The sequence below is a fragment of the Periplaneta americana genome, chromosome 7, assembly GCF_040183065.1.
Source record: "Periplaneta americana isolate PAMFEO1 chromosome 7, P.americana_PAMFEO1_priV1, whole genome shotgun sequence".
Classification (NCBI taxonomy): Eukaryota; Metazoa; Arthropoda; class Insecta; order Blattodea; family Blattidae; genus Periplaneta; species Periplaneta americana.
Window position 1 is genome coordinate 111620814 of NC_091123.1, and position 16373 is coordinate 111637186.

Sequence of the window (16373 nt, forward strand, 5' to 3'; positions counted from 1 at the left end):
AAAGGGTCCAGGGAAAAAAATTATTTTGGAAGTATATGTCCAGGGAAAGCTTCCTAAGGAAAAATGACCATGAACCGTTGAATTTTGTTTACACACAATATTTAAAAATCAACTGAGCTGAGAAGTATACATTTAAAATAAAATAAAATCGTTTTTGCTCCAAAACGAAATATATTTGATATTTTCATTTTGTATGATTCTCCGATAAGCACGTTGTAATATAATAATATTGAATTGGGCGAACCGTCTATACTTATCTAGTTTATACTTGCCGTCTATACTTATCTAGTTTATATTTGGATTAAACATTAACGTTTTCGGCACTTATGTGCCATTTTCAAATGCATGGAATTGCCTTATTACATGTTCAAATAGATACACCTTATGTGTGTGAAATATATGGTATGTACCCTTGATGATCTACCATCGTTTACAAAATAATATCTAAATTAAATTAGCAAGTGTTTTTAATTTAATTTAGATATTATTTTGTAAACGATGATAGATCATCAGGGTACATACCATATATTTCACACACATAAGGTGTATCTATTTGAACATGTAATAAGGCAATTCCATGCATTTGAAAATGGCACATAAGTGCCGAAAACGTTAATGTTTAATCCAAATATAAACTAGATAAGTATAGACGGTTCGCCCAATTCAATATTATTATAAAATATATTTGAACTCTATGCCAAAATTTCACAATGTCGATTTACTGAAAATTGGCTGCAACAATTTTCACTTGATATTTTACATGGTAAACAGTCTTAAATGACTTGCCACAAAAAAGTATTCGGTTTATAGTAATTTTCTATTATTTACTTGCAGCATCTCATATAAGTTGAGAAGATTTTTTTAAAACTGAAGGTTGACCGAAAGTTCACAGTTACGAAGAGTAGTTAAATTTCATTGAGGATAACTTCCTTTATTGTTATTATGTTTTGCAGACACAGCAGTGGAAACTGTATGACTGTGAATGAGTGCTTTGTAAGAATATGTTAACGTATAATTTTATGGATATTACTGTTTTTATTTGCTGCGTATAAGTGTAATGAATAAGTATTTGCCATTAATTTACTCCATTTACATTTCTTACAGGCCCTAAGGAACATCATTAATTCGTCATGTGATCAACCAATTGGTTACCCAATCTATGTCTCCCCTCTTACCACATCATATGCTGAGACCAATGAGCAGCTCTGTAGCATTGTTGGAGGTTCATTAAGTCTTGAAGCTATTAAGAAGACTGCTTTGAGATTGTGGAGGAGGTGTGTAAATCATTATTATTTTCTGCTTGGTGTTACACATTTAATAACATGTAATATAAACCAGCTGGGGCTGGAATATATTCCATTTATTCAGTTTTTGTCTACGGGGAGTCCTTCTACTCACTTTGATGGAGAAATTGCAGCAATCAACAGGGCATTAACACGACTTGTGCTTCAAATTAATATGTTAAAAACCGCTGTTATATTTAACGACTCAATTTCCGCAATCCAAGCCATAGCTTCAGTCAATATTCGTACAAATTCCAGAATTGCAGAAATTCAATCATCCATACACATACTGGTAAACAATATAAAAACTTTTATCTCCAATGGATCCCTGTTCATTGCGGTATTATGGCCAATGAGATTGCAGATTGACAAAGAAAGGAACTAAAATATTACAAGTACCCTTGAAAAAGATATCTTATCGCAGTGCCAAATTGTTCATACAAACATAATTTCAAATCAAAAGTTTAAAGAAATTTCAAGAAAACAGTAATAATAAATCTTGGTCAGTATTGCTTACTGAAAAAGAATATATACCTGATTCTCCTCAACATGATGCAGTAGCAAAATTTCGAATGCTAACTGGCCATGACTGTTTAGCAGCACACCTGTTTAAAATTGCAGTTTTTGATTCACCAAAATGCATCCTGTGTAACCTAGAAGACTCTTTGATAAATTAAGAATATGTACAAAAATGCCCAGCGTTGGTGTCCAATCTTCTGAATTCGAACTCTAAATTATACTGAGAAGCTAGAAGGCAAATGAAGAAGTTCTAAATGCCTGAGCAATAGATGATGCTGTTGTTGCTGCTGCTGCTGCTGCTGACATAAATTGGCTAGCGATTTTTTTAAAATATAGCTACCCCCAATTACATGTATAAAATTAAATAGGCCTAGTTAATAGAAAGTCAGCTGTTCAAATTTATGTAACTTTATTTCTCTCAACTCATATCAAACTGGCTTCAATATTGCGTAATAAAATTCATATTTTAATTACGAATAATGATATACAATATATATATAGAGAGATGATTCCACTGTGTAGCAACTTATTTTCCGCTATAGTGTGAAGACCAAAGCATTGCTAGCTCTCTCCACACACATCTATATATATATATATATCATTTGAACTGGTAATGGAAATTACGGGAAAATGGCTGAACAGATTTTAATGAATGACTCCTCATTTTGAAGCTTGGAACCCAAAGATTTGCAGAAAAATATTAATTTTAAGTGAAATGTCAGTTTTCCTACATAATTTTACTATTTTCCAAAATCCATCTGTCGTCAGTTTTGAGAACTAATGGCTTTCTAGAATAAAATGAAACACACACACTACAATAAGCAATCTTACACGAAGACCATGACCTCTACAGGATTGCCAACATATTTAGAGCAAATCAGAACAAATTTTGTGACGACATAATGACAATAATATGTCGATCTTCATTTGTTTAATTTTTATAACTTCTCTATAATTGGTTATTAAAAACTTTCAAGACTTACTAAAAATAATTTACAGGTCTGATTCTGTGGTGTGTAATGTTCTGAGTACAGCTGTGTATTGAAAACTACGAAACTTGAGGAGGTTTGATGACATCACCATTAAAAGTGAAATATTATTATAGTTAATACCATGATGTGAGTATTTGTTACTAATATACCTATTAATGATACAGCCTATTGATGATATGAAGCTCAAACCTTTAAGTAGACGTAGAGAATATCTTAAATTAGATCTTCATTTCTTTAATTTACTGATTGACGGCTGTATAATATATACAGTATATGTTACTGAAAACTACAAAACTTACACAAGTTAAAATTATTGTTATTAAAAATGGAATATTTTCATAGTTATAATCAAGTGGCGTGAGTCTTTTTCATAGATTTAATGGCAGTGTGATGTGGATATTTATATGCGTGATTCTCTCCAATATTGTCTGGAGAGAGCGCAAAAATTACAGTTCCTAAGGAAAGACCAAATGGTATTACTTACTGATAAAATAAGAGACATACAAGATTTTGTAGTCTCCAGACCTCTTAGCAGGATAAAATTATTCTATCCTCTACATTTTAAGATAGTTCACGAAACATGCAGCAGCTATACCAAGTTGCTATGTCTATTGTTTGAAAGCATGGCAAACCTGACATTTTCTTAACTCTCACCTACAATCCACAATGACCTGAAATAGCTACTACTGCTTTACTCCCACATGAAAAATCCACTGATCATTCTAACATTGTTACTTGCGTTTATGCTTTTAAACTCAAAAACTGAAGATAGATAGGTTCAAGAAAAAGTATTTGGCATAAAAAAAAACATTCGGTTTACAGCAGAAAGCCAGAGAGAGCAGTCGCGTGTGCACAACTCGCTTACACAGTATAAAGGCTATTGGCCTGAGGAAGAAGAGAAGAATACAGTAAGAGAAGATGGAACAGTGGTTACAGAAAGAGACATCAGGAAATGATAAAGTAAGTGAATTAAGTAGAGAGGAAAGGAATAATAATGCAGGCTTGAATCAAGTAGAAGAAGAAATGAAGAGCCAGGGTTTAGAAAACTTAAGACTAAAAGTAGAAAACATCTGTGAAAAGATAGAAGAGAGAATAACAAATTAAAGAAGAAGATGAGTGACTACGATCTCAAGTTGAGAAAAAATAACTTAATAATTTTCGGGGTCGAAGAAAGGGGCCGGGAAAAAGAGATGGATACTTTTGAGAAAGTGAGAGATTTATGTGAAGTGATCTTTAATATAGAGTTGAGAGACGAACATGTCGACCATACGTACAGATTAGGGAAAGGAAATAAAAGGCGTATCTTCTTGAGCTTTAAGAATACAAAAGTAAGGGCAGTTATTCTGAACAATCTAGGACGGCTCCAGGGTTAAGGAGTGAGGGTGGAAACAGATATGTCATTTGAAGTAAGAAATAGAAGAAAACAGCTACTACCTTATATGAAAGCAGCGAGGGCGAAGGGTCACTTTGCTAAAATGTACGAAGATAAACTGAAAGTGAATGGAAAATGGTATGATCTGGAGTTTTGCCTGAGGAATGAAGATCATCCAGAATTTGGACTAACGAGAAGAACGATAGAGGACAGTGGACATATTTCAACTCTGCAGAGAGAAGCAACGAGAAGACAACAGAGAGTCGACGTTAGCTACATAAGCGGAGGGAAGGAGAAGGAATGGAGGAAGAAAATCATCCCAACTTCAAGGACGGAACAAGTGATTGTCGCAGATCAACACATGGTAACAGAAGTGAATAGTAAGGAGTTCAGGAACCCACATACTGACATACGAGGAAGTGTAAAGATGATGACACAACAAGGAGAAGATAAGTGTAACGTGATCATGCAGCGTAAGCGGATTCCTAGTCTCCATACGATGGCAGTAAGGTTAGCGCACTCCAGAAGGAATGCTGACAATAACAGAACAAGAAACACAGGCACTAGAAAAAGGGCGAGTGGGGATAAAAAGAGAAACCAAGAGTCAGGAAGTGATAGGGAAGAAAGTAGTGAAAAGATTAAGGGTGCGAGTGTAAGTGGAAATCTAGGATGTGAAAGTGAAAGCGTGGGGGGGGGGGGAAATAAAAGAGGAATAGAAGAAGAAGAAAGAAATAGAAAGAAAGACAGAGATAGAAATAAAGCAGAGACGAACAGTAAAGACAGGTCAGAACCTGCGACAGCTGAGGATATAGCAAAGGTATTAGATATGGTTAAAAAATGTGGGGATGTGATCAAAAAGTGCTAGTAAAGGGAAATTGTAAATGATAGAGAAGTATAGGGGAGAGAGAAATTGTATAAGCTGATGTGTAGAGATAAGTATAAGTTATAGGAAGTGAGACTAGTGTGAAAGGATTAGGTGTAAGTGGAATAATGAGAAAGTGAAAGTGAGCGCAAATAGGAATGAGTGAAAATAGTGAAAAAGGGTTAAGAGAAATGAACAAGTGACAGCATAAAATTAGTACTAACATTTGAACATTGGAACAGTAAATGAATATAAGAGAAAGATAGGAGAAAAGGTCAAAGAACAAATAGGGCAAATAATTCAATATGATAATTTATAGAGAATAAGTGAAATTGAAATTTTAGTGAATAGTAGTTAGAGGAAAAAGGGGGTTTGAAAGGCGTATATAATTTTAGATATATTAGGATTAATGATCAAATAGAGAATAGCAAATGAAATGTAGGAGAAATACTGAAGGGGATATTGAACAATTAATAAAAAAAAAAAAAGGTACATAGTGTAATTGGGAGTATTTGTGTAGACGTGCACTGCAAATAATGTGTTACTGTAATATGTTAATGGTGGCACCGGATACAGAAATGTGAGGTACACCATTATATGTAAAGAAGTGCTGTGACCAAATATATCATATCATTTAAATAAAAAAACCATTCAGAGAGCGTATGTTTCATTGTTATGGAAGCAAATAACTTTTAAAATGACTGGTAGGCCTATTCTTCATTGAAAATAAATCTGAAAAATTTTAATTTGAACTTCTAATGAACTTAGTTTGCAGCATTTGCCGCACAAGCCACTAGTATTATATAATTGTAGATTTGAGGCCTTTAACCAATTCAGTATGGTGTAGATAGTGAATGAAAAATTTCGCGACCACCAATTTCGCGATTTTTTGAGAAAAATATTTACTGTAATTATTGAATATTGAAAAATATTTTTCAGCGATATATTTACTTCACACTTTTCACATGTACTAAACCCTGCTTAATGGCTAATAATATGCAATAATCTAAATGAATGATGTTCACAGAGTGCGGAGACGGTGTGGTGAGGGATGTTCCAGTGGAGGATCAGTGCCCCAAGATGATGGAGGTTTTGGAAATGAAGGGGTTTACGCCATGACTGCCTGCAACATCCACTCAGGTCTGTTACATGCTTCAGTTTATAACATACTCCATTTAACATTATAGTTCTCTACAATTTTTTTTACACTTAATGGAAAACAGGCATGAATTTTATTTTCTGTCGAGATTTTAGTGAGAAATATTATTCATCTTGATTACACAACTTTTAACACTGTATCACTTCGGAATATGTACGATAAGAACTTTCTTGTGTTAAATTTTAACGTACCATGTTAACATGTTTCGACCTATTTTGGGTCATCTTCAGAACTGGTCGTTGTTGGTCTTGGCACCTCTTGTTTCCTGTGAGGGTGCGTTCGTAGTATAGAGTCAAAGAGTGTATGTGTTTTGAAATTGAGTTGTGTGTTGAGAATATTGTTGGGGTGTGTTTTCGTGTGTCTGTATATTTCATATTGTTCTAGTGTGTTGAGTTTCTGGCTTTTTGGTTGGATGTGCAGTATTTCCATGTCTATGTTGATGTCTCTGTAGGTGTGGTTGGCATTTGTGATGTGTTCTGCATATGTGGAGGTGTTTTGTAATTTTGTTATGGCTGTGATTTGTTCTTTGTAACGTGTTTGAAATGATCTGCCTGTCTGTCCTATGTAGAAGTTGTTGCAGGTGTTACAGAGTGACACATCAGAACACATCACAGCCAAAACAAAATTACAAAACACCTCCACATATGCAGAACACATCACAAATGCCAACCACACCTACAGAGACATCATCACAGACATGGAAATACTGTACATCCAACCAAAAAGCCAGAAACTCAACACACTAGAACAATATGAAATATACAGACACACGAAAACATACCCCAACGATATTCTCAGCACACAACTCAATTTCAAAACACATACACTCTTTGACTCTACACTACGAATGCATCCTCACAGGAAACAAGAGGCGCCAAGACCAACAACGACCAGTTCTGAAGATGACCCAAAATAGGTCGAAACATGTTAACAAGGTACGTTAAAATTTAACACAAGAAAGTTCTTATTATACATATTCCGAAATATTATTTGTAATTAAATGTCATACTATGTATTCAAAAACTTAAATTTTATGTTATTTTTAATAAAAATGCAAAAATATCACGTGACTCAAACACCATGATATTTATGTGACATCAAAACATAGTATGGCAGCTATTTTTGAGTTTGATGCAGTGAAACAGTCTTTGCTTTGCTTTTTCTTTCCTATCAATTGCTTATTTGTCATCTGATGTGGAAATTTACTATGACATTTACCTTTGCAGAAAAGTTTGACACAAAAATCTTGTGTGTGTTGTATTTGGTCATGATGCAATAACACATTGCTCGGATTGCCTCTGTTTTGGACGTATTTTCACTTCACAATGCACTTGGCATTTTAGCACTTTACTAGGATGTATTCAACAGCATTATTCTCAATCTCATTATCATTACCTGAAATTCACTACATAATTCAGGCATAAAATGTGCACAAAATGAAAGCTAATCGCAGACTTTTTCTCCAAGAAATAGTGTGTGTGTGTATCCAATGCCTACCCACTTCACTTGCGTGATTCGGGTTCCGCATATTGCAGATAGATGGCAGAACTGTGACCCATTTTCTAATTGTACAACACTTCGGCGGGTCACACTGTACATGTGTATTATCTGTGGAGAGTTATGTCGTGTACTAGGGTGAGTGTATGTGTAAGTGTAATGTCTGGAATGAGTGATGAAGATGAAGATGAGGAAGGGAGAAGGGAAACCTGGTGCCGGCACATAGCCTACTCCTGTCGAATAGCACCAAGGGGCCGCCAGGCTTAATGTCCAAGAAATAGTGTAGATAGTGTTCTAATAAAGGTGCATTCAGTGTAGTCAATAATAATCATTCTGTTGTTTATTTTATATCCTATTTAAGCAAACAGTAGATTTCTTTATCGTAAGTTTACAAACATGAATAAAATAAATTACGAGACATGTCCATTATGATTTTACATTATTTAAGATAATTGTTAAAAATTAAATATATCGTTTATGTGGGTATTTTGCCCTTCAATTGTCTAGGGAACAATGGAATGTGTCCTTAACACTGCTACATTTATTATATGCCTAAATACGGTAATTTTTATGGTTTCCCGGTATTACTGTTTTCCTGTATTTATCATTTTTGTTCCCTGTTCCCCTAAAAAACGATGGATCGAGGTTTCACTGTAATATGCAGAAAGCCTGGTTCATTGATAGTTTCAGAAATACAGTAAACCCTTGAATTAATGGACCTTGGGAGCAAGGAGTTGTCAGTACGTTAAATCAAATTGCGAATTTTTAAAATCAGTATTTTTTTTAATATAACAGTATAATTTGAATATATTAATGTTATATGTTAAATATAAATACATTTTATCTCACTGCACACAACATGCTTCAGCTGGTGACCAATCAATGATGATTGCATGGCTCAAAATTACATCACCGTGTCACACAGGACTACATTTTATATAACTACATAAAGTGTGCTTCCACTGGCAACTAAAATAATAATAATAATAATAATATACTAAAATTAAAAAATATAATAATAAAAATGTCCGAAAACATTGTCCATTAAGTTGAAGTCCATTGAATCCAGTTCCATTAAATCGAGGATTTACTGTATTAACAGAGGCAAAAAAAACCGTACATAATATGAAAGAATATTAATATTTTTACGAAATATGAAAATTTTACCAAAACATTATGAAATATGAAATGTTTTACTTTAATTGCATTTTGCACATTATGTTCAGGTTATGCAGCCCACCCCTCCAGTGGGCACAACACGTCAGGTAGTCAGTCAATGGACAGCTGTCAGATAGGAGGGAGTATGGGAAGAGGAGGCTCTCTAGGACGTGGTGGCTCACTTGGAGGCAACAGAGGTAGCATAGCCTCTGTAGGGAAACCGTCATCTTCAACCTTGGCTAGTCTCGCAGGACTCTTATCTGCAGCTGAATCAGGAGCAAAAGCAGAAAGTTCATTCAGTCAGGGCAGTATGGGAAGTCACAAAAGAGAAGAAAAAGAAACTGAAACTATGGAAAGTAACAACCACGTAGCAGAAAAGGAACCTGTTTTTCAAAGAGTGCGAGTAAGTTCATATAATCATTTACAATGTAAGTTACAAATTAAAAATCTAAATAAATAAAATTACTATCAGTCAGAGAGAAAAATCGATGTTATGAAGGTGATGCATACTTTCTCATTACAAATTTTGTGCGTTTCATAACAATTCGCTTCTCTTTTGTCACAAGTCAGTTTCGACCAAGCAGGATGGCTCATTGTTAATGCACTGGACTCGCATTCCAGAGGTCACAGGTTCGATCCCTAGTGTCGACTAATCAGATCGAGGTTTTTCTGTGGTTTTCCACGACTGAATGTAACTAATTTTCAGTTAAACAAAAGGCAAACATCGGATTGGACCCCAATTATTACGAAATAATAGATACAGTACGACAGCAACAAGTATTCCCATTAATAAACTACAGACAATCACAATATGACCTTCAAGTTAAACCGAGTGTAAATAAAAGAAGGTAACAAATATCAATTTTGTTAATATAACATCTTGAGCTACATTTACAGCTCTTCTTTCCGAATTCTTCCAACTGGCCATGATGTCATTTTTTCGAATGTGTCTGTTGTTTTTCCCATAGCTTAATTACTAAATATGTTGCAAGATTGTAAAATATCATTTAATTTCAAGAGTTTAAAACTTTCATTGGTTAGAATGCACTTTCTATAAATGGAAAGATCTTACTTCTTTTATTCTCTTATTTTTAACCTTTACTTACGTTCTATTTATTTTTTATTTATTTATTTACTAATTTAGTTAAAACAAACAACAAGAATAATATTACTTGTACAATACAATTTAATAATGGCAATATTTAGTGTAATACATAACTAGTCAGCGATATATGCAATGGAGGGGGAAGGGAACTGGCCACCCTACCCCAAATCTCCTGGCCCAATTGCCTCATGAGTGATGCCTTGTTAGTGTCACTTGTGTGGTCCAGACCTGTCTTTGGACAGTAGACTAAACAATGTCAATATTTTAATTGTAGATTCAAGATCCAAATCAAGTATTTGATGCAATTAATCTTGGTCGCCGAATTGATGTGGTCTGGCCCGATGAGAAGATGAGAGCTCGTGGGGGACGTTCTCATTGGCGAGACTGGTTGCCAGAGAAGGGTATGGAAGGACAGGTAAGCTTCATTTTGTTGCTTCAGTATTGATTTTATGAGGAAAACAGTATACAGTGGAACATTGGTTGCCAAGTTACTGTTGAATAATTATAGTATATTTGTGCATTTTGAATTTTATTAAATAATGAACACCGAACAAAATACCCCTTACTTCTCGTGAAAAACAACAACTGAATAGACTACAGTGGACTATAGTGGACTTTATGTTGTCAGCAAACAGCTGGATACATTAAGCAGATTGATTGATTGATTGAATTTTATTAAATATTACAGTATATTCGCGTATGTACTCAACATGCTTGCTTCATGTCGACATGATATCTTACCTGTAAATGACGTCATAGCAGATACTGTGTTAGTCCTCTTTAATATAACAAAGTTTTATTAACAAATTGTATCAAAACACGTGACATCTCTTGTACTTCGGATGTGGCAAGCAATTGAGGATGGGAAGTGAGTGAAAATTGTTGCAGGTTTTCATTAATTATGTAACAATGTAAAATACTCACTTTGAAATAAAATAGATAGAAAACTCTTTTATTTTCTCTTCAGTTTACATATAGGTTTGTCTTTATCTTTTACACCCACCGAATTACTGACATTTAACAATGTTATGTGTAAGTGTGACTCATAATTTGTATCTAACCCAAGATCATAGATAAACATTATTCAACTCTAAAAAGTCCTGATATGCCTGTATAATCAGTCTTCTTAATGTATCGAGCTGTTTGCTGACAACCTAAAGTCCACTATAGTCCACTGTAGTCTATTCAGTTGTTGTTTTTCACGTGAAATGAGGGGTATTTTGATAGGTGTTCATTATAGATGGCTCTTGCTAGTAGCCAGAGTTGGGGTGTAGTCAATATATACTGCAGGGCTGTGTCTTCTGCAACTGGTACTGATGATTATAATTTATTTCTTTTGTGGTTTATGGATGGACAGTATAAAAGAATGTGTTCCAGATCTTCATCATGACGCTAAATAACCTAGTTGTTGATACAGTGTCGTAAATTAACCCAATAAAATAAAAATAAATATTCATCATCATTATTACACCACAGATAAGTAGGATTATCAGAAATAATGTGAAATCAGTGTAATTGTGTGACAATATGACCTGTTCTGGCTCTTGTTAAAAATGTTTGAATATGTCTGGACAAGTTTTTGTACATTTCCAGGTCATTTGGTTTCTTTTGTACAGACTGTAAAATTTTTCCTTTGTCAGAAGAGAGCAATTGTTGATCCATAGGTTTATAAAATGAGACTTTACTGAAGCAAAAGCACTGGATAGAGATATCACTTCAGGAGGTCTTGGTTGCAAATATATTGCCTGTTTTGCAATATTATCAACTTTCTCGTTTCCAGGTATACCACAATGACTAGGTATCCATTGAAATGTTATTTCCTTGTGGAGTTTTTTTAGTTTATTTAGTTGTTTCTGAATTGGAATAATTCTATGTGCATATAGGTTTGGTACATATTTAATTATATTAAATAAGCCCCCTTGGAGTCGGTAAGTATGCAAATAGATTTTTCAGAAATTTGAGTTACACACTGAAGAGCAGCATCAATAGCTAGCAATTCAGTGTCAAGACTGGAGGAGGATGAACATGGTATGAAATAACTTTATTGGTATTTTGGAATATAATACCCTGCTTCTGATGTCCCATTATTAGGATTTAGAGATCCATCTGTATAAATTTGAAGGTGATTGCTTTGCACACAAAATCCATTTCCTGTATACACTTGGGACTTTGTCCTTGTTCGAAAACGAATAATAACTAATATTTTCATTTTTCCTGGTAGTATTAGTCCAGCCGTAAACACTGCAAGAAGGCATTGTTGCCGCAAATAAACATCAGTCAGTCAGGAATAATTAAACAGTATGCACATCAATTTCACTCAGTCAGTCAGTAATATTACAGTATAATTAAACAGCTGAATATGTTTTGTATGCACACCACAAGCTCACTCACTCACAGCCACAGCAATAAATAACACTGAACTCTTCTGCATGCGTTTTTCACAGCCAAAACCAACAATAACACTGAAATGTTAGCTGCTGGCTGTCTTACCACCGAGGGTGACAAGCCATGCTTATCTCACAGTGACATCATTACAGCGAACAACTGCTGCTTTAGTGCCTTGTAGATTGAGAATGGTGTCGTATTTCGAGTTGCAGTCTTCAATACTGCTATGAGCTACATCAGCGTTTCCCAAAGTGTGGGTCGCGACCCCCCAGGGAGAGGTTGTATAAGGGATTGGGAGGGGTCGCGAGATTATTTACAAAATAAGTAAAAAAGTTTCTTATTAACATTTTTTTATATTTACAAACACAAACAATATTGAACATAATAAAAAATGTTTCAGTAGTTAAAAAGTAAAAAATAATTAACCCTTCTCCGGGCAACCAGGGTCTGTCGGGCCCTGGCACTACTATTTTTGTGAATAAAATTAAAACTATAATTTCTACCTACTTGAAATTTCATGACTTTGTTAATTTCTGTGTTTTTTATAGTTAGGGAGAAGGAAAATATTGTAATATTTTGCACAAATGTTCTGGAACACTTTTACTTCTTTAAAGTGTTAACCGGGCATGCAGGGTCTATTGTACCATAGTATATTTAATTGGTTTTTCTCACTTCGTAACGAGGTTTCACTCTCTCAACCCATTCAGTGATAATCTGACGGCAACAGAATGTTGGCAAAATTATTTCCGAAGCTCAACAACAATGACATTAAAAAAAATGTACCAATTATACATTATAATAAATATAAATGTCATTGTGAAGTTATGCTAGCCATAATACGGTGTAGTTTATAATAGAAAGAGGGACAATCTCTCACCTTTACTTTATTTTTATGTAGGAGTATTATTGTTATGGAAGAGTCGAGGAAAGTCAAAGAAACAAAGGTACGGTCTTTAGATGTTACAGTATATTTGAATGCATCTTAGTTATGCTGTTGTACTGAAGAGTTGTAATTAGGTCAAATATTCTGACAGACTCAGCGTAAGTACTTGTGTGAAGAATCCATTCAGGATTTGTTTATAGAACCTGACCTAAGAAAAGATGATTCTAGCTACGATCCAGACGATAATGCCGATAATAGCAAATCTGATCATCAGAGTGAAGCATCAGAAGTTACTAATCATTTAGAGCCACCATATGACCCTGAAACCCATCACGATGAGGATCTATCTATCAATGAGAAAAGCAGTTATCACCAATGTGATCCACAAGAGGTTAGTTTCGACCGTCTAGAACTAGGATATGGGGGGAAGCATTTGTTCAAACTGGTAATTTCTTTGGTAAAGATGGCACCATGTGGAACTCTCAGCCTTTTCCGACAGGCCGAGCTAGGGTTCACAATATTATCGAAGGGTCAATAAATAAAGTCACTCTTTCACCTGGGAAATCTATTGATGCCTTCAATCTTTATACTGATTCAATTATAAGTGACATAGATAATCAAAAGGCTGAGCGGCTGTATTTAGAAAGAAATGTTGCACACCTGTGGAAGTGTTGTAACGACACTGAATTGCGGCCATTTTTCGGTCTACTAGTAACTGCAGGACACATCAAAGCAAATTACACTAATTATGACATTCCATGGAGCAGCTTGTATGGTGTTCCAGTGTTTAGAGCGACCATGGGTCTCAAGAGATTCAAATCTTTGTTAGCGTTTACTTGATGACAAAACAACAAGATCCATTTGCCGTGAGAAGGATAAGTTTGCCCTGGTTATAGATGTCTGGGAAAATGTTAATTTGAATTTTAAAAAAATATTAGGCCTATAATCCTTATACTGATACAAAGGTTGATGGGCAAATTATTCCATTCCATGGTAGATGTCCTTTCAAGGAATACATGCCATCAAAACCTAACAAATATAGCATGAAGGTATGGTGGGCTTGTGACTCCAAAACCTTCTATCCCCTAAATGGTGTGCCATACACCGGAAAAGAAAACTGTGTAAGGGTACACTCTGGAGTAGGTCGAAGGGTTGTAGAAACACTGTCTTATCAAAGAACAAACAGGAATGTAACTTGCGATAACTACTTTACTGACAAAGAACTCACTGAGAATCTCCTCAGTAATGTCTCACCTTAGTTGGAACAGTACACATAAATATGTATATTCATCTCTCCTGAGTTTCAGCCAAATAAAAGACGGCCAGAGTGTTCATCCATCTTCGGATTTACAAAATATGTAACATTGGTTTCAATGTACCAAAACCAAATAAGGCAATTGTTGTTCTTTCTGCAATGCACCACACACAAACCATTTCGGAATAAGAAAAGAAACCACAAATTATTCTTCACTGTAATAGCACAAAAGGAGATACTGACACACTCGATCATTAGTGAATGCATATGGGTGCAAGAGACGTACAAATCGCTGGCCATTTGCATTTTTATGAATCTTTTAGATGTATGTGAAATTACTGCATTTGTTGTGTGGATGAGCCTTCATCCTTCGTGGAATCTTGGAAAACAGAACAATAAGGAGGTTGTTCCTTGTAGCTGTTGCTGGAAGTCTCATCCAACCTCAAATTGAAAGAAGATCTAGACTAGGACTTCAGAAAAAACTGTAATGACCATTGGTCCTTTCATGCCAAGAGGTAGTAGGCCTCTACATCAACTGCGCCCCAACTACAGGAGAGCACTAAAAGGTGTCATATGTATCAGTATGAAAAAAGGCGCAAACAAAAACAAAGCTGTGACAATTGTGGCCAATCTGTGTGTAATGAGAACAGTGAAGTGACCCGTGTGTGTAAAATCTGTAAGAATGATGATGAGTGATGACGTGTGAGTTTGAGAGTGATGAGTGAGTTTGTGAGAGTAATGACGTGTAAGTGTGAGACTGATGATGTGAGAGTGTGAGTGATAACGTGTGAGCACGTGAGAGTGATGACGTGTGAGTGTGTGAGAGTAATGACATGTGGGAGTGTGTGTGTGCTAGAAATGAGAAAATCTAAAATTTGTGTAAATGTATGTGAGTTTTACGATGAAAGTAAAAAAAATTGTAGATCATACACTAAACATGTTTTTTTTATCGCATGAAAACCTACTAAAATTATATCATTTATGTATATTATTATGGATACAATGGTCACTATAATAATATCATTATTAAAGAAGATTAATATTGTGTACAAGAAAATGATTTTCTTCTGTCATTGTATTAAAATGGCATGTGGGTCCGACGGACCCTCCTTGCCCATCAACGTTACAAAAGTAGGTTGCCCGGAGAAGGGTTAATGTGCCTGTTTTTCAGAAAGTAGCTTCTCAAATCTTTTTTGTTTCTTTTTTTTTTTTATTTAACACCTGCCACATTTACAATCTGTCTACAATAGACAATAAGTAAATATTATAAAAGAATATGACATGAGTGAAGATGTTATCCCATGACAACACTCCAAAAGAAAAATAACAATGTTTCAAATAGCTGTAGTAAAAATGAATGAAAGGTCAAGAGCATTGGTCCTTTTAAGTCTTCTTATTATTTGACTGTTATCCAGCAAATTTAATGCATAATGATTGGGATGTTGATTTAATCGGTGCAGGTATTTTTACTGAACTTAGAGATTTCTTCTTTCACAGTTGAAATGTTTAGGTCATGATGAATGACATCATTATGGACATACCGTGGTGCAGTGACAATGGAACGTAAAGTTTTAGACTGATACCTCTGCAGTATTTCAATGTTTGAGTTGCTAGCAGTTCCCCACAGCTGAATGCCGTATGTCCAGATTGGTTTTAGTACGACTTTATAAACAAGAAGTTTATTTTCTAATGACAGTTTTGACTTAGGTCCCAATAACCAATAGATTTTTGATGTTTTCAAATTTAATTCTCTACGTTTAGTTTCAATATATTTACGCCATGTTAATCGGCGATCTAAATGCATACCTGAATATTTAACATCGTCTGCTTCGTGAAGTTCTTTGTTGTAAAGTGTTACAGGAGGACAGTTTTCAGTTCTGGTTCCAAAAGCTTCTCAAATCTG

General features: G+C 34.9%; 1 protein-coding gene across 12 annotated transcripts in view; it reads left to right on the forward strand.

The window, feature by feature from the left end:
- LOC138703364 (pecanex-like protein 1) overlaps positions 1 to 16373 on the forward strand; it is a 255059-nt gene that overhangs the window by 219344 nt on the left and 19342 nt on the right. For 11 of the 12 annotated variants that reach the window (XM_069831164.1, XM_069831168.1, XM_069831171.1 and 8 more), the window contains 4 exons: positions 1105 to 1274; positions 6056 to 6168; positions 8911 to 9245; positions 10222 to 10362. In XM_069831164.1, the coding sequence (XP_069687265.1) occupies positions 1105 to 1274; positions 6056 to 6168; positions 8911 to 9245; positions 10222 to 10362 (759 nt within the window). The remainder of the gene's footprint in view (positions 1 to 1104; positions 1275 to 6055; positions 6169 to 8910; positions 9246 to 10221; positions 10363 to 16373) is intronic. The other variant, XR_011333137.1, reaches the window with a different exon arrangement.